The 7550-nt window shown below is 63.1% G+C and overlaps 1 protein-coding gene across 1 annotated transcript in view; it reads right to left on the bottom strand.

Annotated features, from left to right (window-relative positions):
* Positions 1-7550, bottom strand: part of TP73 (tumor protein p73) — a 59325-nt gene that overhangs the window by 8851 nt on the left and 42924 nt on the right. The window contains exon 6 of the mRNA XM_040645672.1: positions 241-427. Coding sequence (XP_040501606.1) covers positions 241-427 — 187 coding nt within the window. The remainder of the gene's footprint in view (positions 1-240; positions 428-7550) is intronic.

Raw genomic sequence — 7550 nt, 5'->3', positions numbered from 1 at the left:
GCCAGCTGGGGACCACAGGGCCGGCCCCACTGGCCTCCTGCCCTCAGAGCGCCTGGCCCAGCAGCCCGCTGGCCTGTGGGCACCTGCACCCGAGGCCCCAGGTGCAGCTGGGGCGAGAGGGGCTGGGGACGGGAACGCTGAGCCCACGCTGCCAGCCCCTGCTGCCTCCCAGCCAGGAGGCCCGCGGCCAGCCCTCCCCATCCCAGGATGCACCGCCACAGACACCGCTGGAGGTCTCACCTTCGTTGAAGTCCCGCCCGAGCTCGTGGTTGGGGCAGCGCTTCACGACCTCGGTGACGTGCTCTGCCTTCTTATAGACGGGCATGGCACGGATGACGGTGCCGGGGGGCGGTGGGGCGGACACCTTGATCTGGATGGGGCAGGTCTTCGCAATTTGGCAGTACAACTTCTTCAACAGGGGGGAGTACTGGAGGGGGCAGGGGGCGGGGTCAGGTCCAGCCCCAACTCAGCACCTTCGAGACCGCGTGCCCAGTCAGGAATCCCACCCCCAGCTCTCCGATGGCCTGCTCGTCCTTCTTCAGAGTGCCTCCTCGGGGCACCCCTCACCCACTCGGCACCTGGCCCGTTTGGGAGCAGGGAGAGCAGTTGGACTTTCTGTCTGGATCTCCCTGGCTGGAGGTTAGCACCATTATGTCCGTCTTACGGGTGAGGACAGTAAAGGCTGGGGAAGTGAGGAGCTGCTGGTGAGCGGGGGCTGGGAGCCAAGCCCGGCTCTTCCCACCGTCAACCTTCAGCCCCCAGATCGTGGTGGTCTGAAGGAGGGGATTTGAAGCATTGCATCTCAGTTTTTAAACACCCAGAGTTAGGCTTTTCTGGCATTTTGATGAGAGACATGTAATTCTGAGACAGGCTGAGTCCCTATCCACCGAAGCTTCAGAAAGGAACTCCCTAGAACAGCAAGTCTGAGGGTTGGAGCTTCACAGCTTGGCATGGGCCACTGGTGTGGGGGGCCCTCTGACCTCAAAGCTCCAGTCCCTGCAGCCCGGGACCCTGTCTCAGGGAGGATGAGCGCCCAGGGGACCATGTCACCCACCTAAGAACCCTGGCCAGCTCTCATGAGTTCAAAGGTGACCCTGATGGTGGCCACAGGACACTTCCTGTCTCCGCCCCATAATCCCTATGCCCCCCCCCCAAAGCCCTAGTAACCTGGAGTTAGCCACAAAGCCTGGAGGGTGCCCCATCACACGCCCCCGCGGTACAGCCAGGGAAACTGTCCTGAACCAGGAGACACCGCCACAGAGAGGTGTCCAGCTGGGGTCCGGCCACCGCCATGTGGTGCATCACAGCAGACTGGGGGCCACACACTGGGGCTTCGGGTTCACAGTGGGAACTGTACCCACCATGGTTTAGTCGGGGCAACTGAGGATGGATGCTGGAGCTGCCGGCAGAGCCAGAGACAGTCTCAGCCCACTTTTGCCAAGGAAACTGGGAGGTCCTGACACGCTCATCCCGCAAAGGTAAGGCCCCCACTGGCCACCAGAGCTCCCTCTCTGGCCATCAAGGGACACTGTGGACCCTCAGGGACTCATACCCTCAGCAACTCCAAGTATACAAAAAGCAAGGGGTGGCAAACACAGCCCGAGAACAAAGGGTCCCCAGGGCCCTCAAAGCCCTTGGCCCCACAGTGTAAGCCATCCCTCCCCTGATGAGCTGGCCGGGGCTCCCTCCCGGAAACACTCACCCAACCCCAGAGTGGAGTCCAAGGGGGCTTGGGGGACAAGTGGGCTGGGGTCTCCCTAGTGGCATTCTCGGGGTGTTGGACCCTATTCAACTTTCCCGTGGTGCTGAATTCAGTATGCGCCCTTCCCGACCCCCATCATGGACGGGAACTGGATGCCCCTTGGGCTCACCCCCTCACAGGTGCCCCACTCATCGGGGTCCCCAGAGCCCAGTGCAGCCTGCCACCCCATCCCTGGGACCCCCACCTCTGAGCAGAGCCCCCAGACCTGTTTAAAATGAGGGAAAGAATGATCCCGCACAGCCCTGCAGATGGAGGTGAGGCACTGCTGGGAAAAGCAGAAAACAGGGCTGCCTAAGGTTGGGCTTGGGGCCACAAGGGGAGTGGGGGGCTGCCTGCTTGTTGCAGGGGTCAGTCCTGCTTCCCAGGAGGTGACCGCTGACCTCCAGTGTCCCCATCACTCCCCAAAGCACCAGTGTGGGGATAAGCTGGGCACCCTGCCCCCAGGGCTGTGCCCAGAACAGCCGCAGCCCAGCCCAAGGCAAACATTAGGTGCCAGCCAGCTCAGCACCCAGCTCTTTGGTCCACCCACAAGTGAGGCTTCAGAACTGGCCCCTGACCCTCAGACAACGTGCAGGTAGAGCGTCAGGCAGGGAACTGCCTGGCCAGCATCCTGGAGGCACGCCGAGAAGCTCAGCATGAGAGCAGTCATCCAGGGGGTCTTCCTGGGGGAGGAGGGCCCCACAGCAAGCATTTGTTGAGAGCCTATGGTCGGCCAGGTCCTAGACTCACTAGGGAAACTGGGCTGAGAGCCCCTTCAAGCCACAGAAGAATCCAGACTTACTGGAGGTTGGCACCTGAAAGCTACACAGCCCTGGTGCTGGCCGGCCTCAGCTGGTGACCAGTGGGACTGGGCCCTTCTGTGGCAGCTGGTGGATTCCAGAGGGCATCCCTGTCCCCTGCAGGGAACACAGGGACCCCAGGAGGGCCTGCAGAGGTGTCCAGTGAGTGGGCCTGAGAGGGGGCATGCAGAGGACCCTCAGAGAGGGGCCTGCTTCATCCCAGAGTGGGGTGTGGGGGTGGGCAGACACACTGAGAAACAGGCCTGGCCTGGGAGGGGCAGGTCACAGTCCTGGGTGAGCAGTGGGAGAATGGCCTTTGAGGTCTGGCTCTTGTGCTTGGCCCCCGGGGATACTGTAAACCACTGGACAAACCTCTCCGAGGCTTGGTGGGGGGCCAGTGACTGACTACACTTAATACCCTTGGACCGTGTTCACAGTGGACAGTTAGTGTGCGGTAGTCATTCCCACGGGAGATGATTCCTGGCCCCTCTCTGAGCAGGGTGGAGAGTGCCCCCAGGGGCGCGTGGACCCTGCAATCCCCTTCCTGGAGCAACCACCCAGCCCAGTGGCTGCCATCAGTCAGTCATCCGACCTCCTGCTCCCTCCGCAGCCTGAGATGGGGTCTGTAGACCCCGAAAGGGCCAGGCGCCTTGGCTCACCAGCCAGCAGGGACGGTGCAGGACTCCAGGCCCAGCCGCGGGCTCTGAGCCCGGACAGAGACGGCGCGCGAGCCCCCTCGAGAGGTCCTGCAGCCCAGCGGGGCGGGGACGCCCCAGGGGTGCGCTTCGTGTCAGGACTCGGGGCGAGGTCCCGGAGAAAACGGCGGGACTCCCAAAGGCACGGGCGGCGGGCGGGAGGGCGGGGGGCGCGCCCTGGACGCCCTGCCCCGCCTCGGGGAGGAGCCGCCGGGAGCTGTCCGCGGTACCCGCGCGGGAGCGGGCTGTGCGGTGAGCGCGGGGCCGCCTGGGGTGGGTGAGGAGAGCGCGCTCGGCTTCCTCCCTTTGAGTCCCTGACAAGGCCACCACCAGCCTTGGGCCTAGCCCCACTCCCCACAGGGGTGTCCCCAGCCCAGGCCCATCCCCAGCTGGCTGCTAATGTGGCCTTGGGCACGTGCACCAGCCAGCCCCATCCCTGCAGGGGGGTGAGCCCACAGACCACCAGCCCCTTGGTGTTGAGCAGGCGGAGGGATGCCTGAGGTTTCCCTATACCTGGTGGCATCTGGCTGGGCTACAGCGGCAGGAGGGGGGCCTGGGAGGGGCCCTGGGATGGCCACACCTGGGATGGGGTCAGGGTGGGGGCCTGTAGGAGAGGAAAGCCTTCTCAGAAAACCAGGCCTGTGTCGAAGAGGGCGTGAGCTTCCACCCCTCCGCCAGCTCCATCCCTCCCCTCTTAGCTCCTGGGCCCCAGGCCCTGGGCAGGTGGGGAGGAAGACTCCTGGGTCCCATCTATTCTATAGAAAAGGTCGCGTGAAGCCACTTCCTTGCCCTCCCTCCCTCTTGCCTCTCTTTCCCTAGAACCGCTAGATGGATGTGTTTCAACAGATTCGGAGCTGATAAAATCTTATTTATCTTCGGCTGTTGACACAGAACCGTCTGGACTTGCCTGCTCCGGGATGCGTGTATTCCTCTGTGCTCACAGGAAACGGTTTGCCCAAATGCTGGTGTATGCCCATCCCTGCCCTCCCCCACTCGGACCCTCCCCCTCCCTCCCCCCATCACAGTGCGCGATGGGCCCGGTCTGGCTGGGAGCCCAGGGCCTGGCAGGGCTGGCGCGGGGGTGGCGGGCGAGGCGGCTCTGTGGCTGTTAATTTCCTCGCACCCGCTCCCCGGCAGCTGGGTGCCCGGCACGGGCAGGTTTGGACAGGAGGAGAGTGGAGAGGTGATAATAAGTTGTCTGTCATTTTCCAGGGACGTGTAGCATCTTGCAAACCGCAAATACCGTTAACCAGCTTGGGCGAATCTGTTACAACAGATTCTGGAAGACGGGGCCTGTGGGGGGGGCTTTTATTTTTTAAATGATTTTTTTTTTTATAGCCCACTTTTATCTGCTTCCCGTGCGTGCGTGCAAGCGTGCAGAGCACATTTCTGTCCTCTCTCTGATTTCAGGCCCCTTTGAGGACCCACCCAAGGCCACAGCCCATCTCTCCCTGGAGAAGCTCTGTGGGTTCGTAGGGTGACCCCCGAGACCCACAGGAAGCCTAGGCCCACAGCCCCCATTGACAGACATCCTGGGTCCCTTTCTCCTTCTGGGGGGTGTGACACAGCCACACTGCTGGAGCCCCTCCTATGGCCTCTCCCACCCCGAGGAGGGCTGCTGGGAGCGTGGGGTGGGCTCTGGTACATGTCAGGGAGTCCTGGGCAGGACAACGGGGAAGCTGCCAACCCACTTCAGGGCACCCAGGGTCAGGAAGCAGTGAGGGTCTGGGCACAAGGAAACCCACGGGCCTGCTGGCTGGAGGCTCCCGGGTTGCTCAGCCACAGCCAATGCCTGCAGACATGCCTGAAGAAGAAGGCTGCCATGATCCCCAAGAGCTCCTGGCTGGGGGGAGGGGACAGATGCATCTGACTAAGGACTGGACAGCAGGGCTCCCCTCGCTGGGAGCCCAGATAAGGGTAAATTGGAGGCAGAAACAGGCTTTGCAGGTGCCAAGTGACCCTGACCACTACCCAGGGGCATCCCCAGAAGCTGCTACCTGAAGAGGTGGGGCTGGGGCTGGTGGGGTCACCCCTCAGGACCCAGGCAGCCTGCCCCCCTACTTCCTAAAGCCAAGTCCCAAACAAGAGAGTAGGGGTCCTGGGACTCTCAGGATCTGGAAGTACTGTGCCCTGGGAGATGAGAGTGCCCCCCTCTCGGCTGCGCCCCCAGGCCACAGGGCCTTGGGCCTGCTCAGTCCCTCATGGCACACATGGCTGCAGGCCAGCAGGGACACCCGCCAATGGCATCTGTCCTGGGCTAAGATCAGGGGTGGGCAGCTGTGTGCGTGCAGCTGACCCAGGAGAGAGGCAGGTGGACACCAGGTCTGCCGTGCAGGGTTAAGAAGGCCCAGGGGGGCCAAAGGGTCAGGAGGGAAAGCCCGCACCAGCAGCCTGGGCAGTGGGAGATGCGGTGGGCCTAGAGGGGAGGGGAGGGCACCAGGGGTCTGGGGACACTGCGTGGGCTGCGGGAGAGACCGGGAGACAGTGAGCCCGAGGCGGGGTGCAGTTACCCTGCTTTCTCCGCAGGGCTCACAGGGCCACCGTCAAGGCCACCATTCACACTGACAGCTCCTCCTCGGCCCCGGGTCCACGCACACATGCTTTTCACCCCCAAGGTCATGAATTGTCACAGAGCACTGCTTCTAGAAGCTGCCAGCTCAGCAGGGGTGCAGCAGCGTTGAGACCCCGAAGCTCCCTTTGTCACCACCAGGCCTGACTCGGGTCCAGGAAGACTCAAAGCAAGGACACAGGTGCCAAATATGACATGCTTCTTCCTCTGGCCTGGGGTCAGGGGTAAGGGGACCAATGCGTGGGGGCTGCCCTTGGCCTCAGTGACCTGGACCGGGCAGTGTGAGAAAATCTGGGCCTCCCTCCAGTCCTTATTCTGTGACCCAGGCATGCCATCCGGCTTCCCCTGGACCTCCAGGAGGGGACCTGCGGATGGAGTGGCTAAGCAGGACGTGTCTTTGGGGACACAGCTGGGCTTGCAGAGAGCCCCAGCACTCCCACCGGGAGCCGCCCTCCTGCTCCAAGGGCACAAATGGTGGCCGCATCTGAAGCACCAAGAGCTGCCTTGGCTGGGTCCGAACACCGGTTCCTCCGCCCGTGAACTTGGTTTCTAAATTTGCCAGCTGGAGAGCACATGCCTGTCTGTCCTGAACTCCTGAAGAAGGCAGACACTCCACTGGCTGGCCCGGTGGGAAACGCTTGGCAAGGACCCAGCAAGCAGGGCCGTGAGCCAGCCCGCAGCGCTGCATGGCATGGGGACGAAGTGGGGAGGCTGGCCAACCGCCGGGCTCTGCTCACCGCAGACAGTCCCCAGGGGAAAGAGCCCCCTATGACCCTCACCCCCCCACCTGACTTGTGGCCTTTTGAGGGGGCTTGGCCTTGTCCATGTGGTGAGTTTAAGGGTCAGCCCACCTGGGTGGTGTGCTGGGGTCAGCAGGCATCTTCTGCCAACGGATAGTCCCGGGGTCCTCTGACTGTGGGCACACCGTTCCAGACACCGCTGCGGGTCTGGTGAGCGCGGGCACGGACGGGTCAGCTCCTTCCCCCGGTGCCCTGAAGCTTCCAGATGGCCTGGGGCTGGAGCTGGCCCAGCTGCAGGTGGCTTGGGAGTGGGGGAGGCTGGCCCGGCTGCTGCTGCGGCCACAGTCGGGGCAGGTGCTCAGGACCGGCTCCCCGGCTCCAGCAGGGAGTCCCCTGTGCACAGGCTCTCCTGCCTCTGACCTTCCTGTGGGTAAGTCTCCAGTTCCAGACCTCAGTTAACCATGTGCCCTCCGGACAGAGAGCGGTGAGCGGAGTTTCTTCGCTTTAAATAAACGCAACTCTCAGCTGGCAGGAGAGGAGCCCACTGCACTCTCGTGAGCTCCGGGACACTCTGGACGCATGGCGGGGGGTCATTTTCCAGCTTTTAAGGCAACGGTCGGCTGGAATCGAGGTTTTCATGGAAACTTGTAAATACCCAGTGAAGTACGTGGGGCAAGGAGAGCTTTGGCTCTTAAACATCTGATCCCCTGCAGAGGGCAGTGGCTCCGGTGCCAGGTGGTGCCAGGCCCACGTGGCCTCCTTTCATCCCCCCCAAGAGGAGCGGGGAGAGGGTGCCCTGCCCGGGGACCCATGACCATGGTGGAGGAGGCAGGCCTGCGATCCTTGATCCTCGGGGGAGCCCTGGCTTTAGGCCACTGCGGGGTCCCCCAACACCCTCTGAACGTCCACTTCACCAAATCCCGGGGTGCTAGTCCTTTTTCCAAGGGGACTTCCCTGCCCTAACATGAGCCGCAGCATCACAGCGTCGGGGGCGGGGGGGGGGGG

Source organism: Ursus maritimus, unplaced genomic scaffold (assembly GCF_017311325.1).
Source record: "Ursus maritimus isolate PB19 unplaced genomic scaffold, ASM1731132v1 scaffold_32, whole genome shotgun sequence".
NCBI classification, from domain to species: Eukaryota; Metazoa; Chordata; class Mammalia; order Carnivora; family Ursidae; genus Ursus; species Ursus maritimus.
Note: the sequence above shows the minus strand (reverse complement) of the source record. Positions and strands in the feature narration are given on the sequence as shown.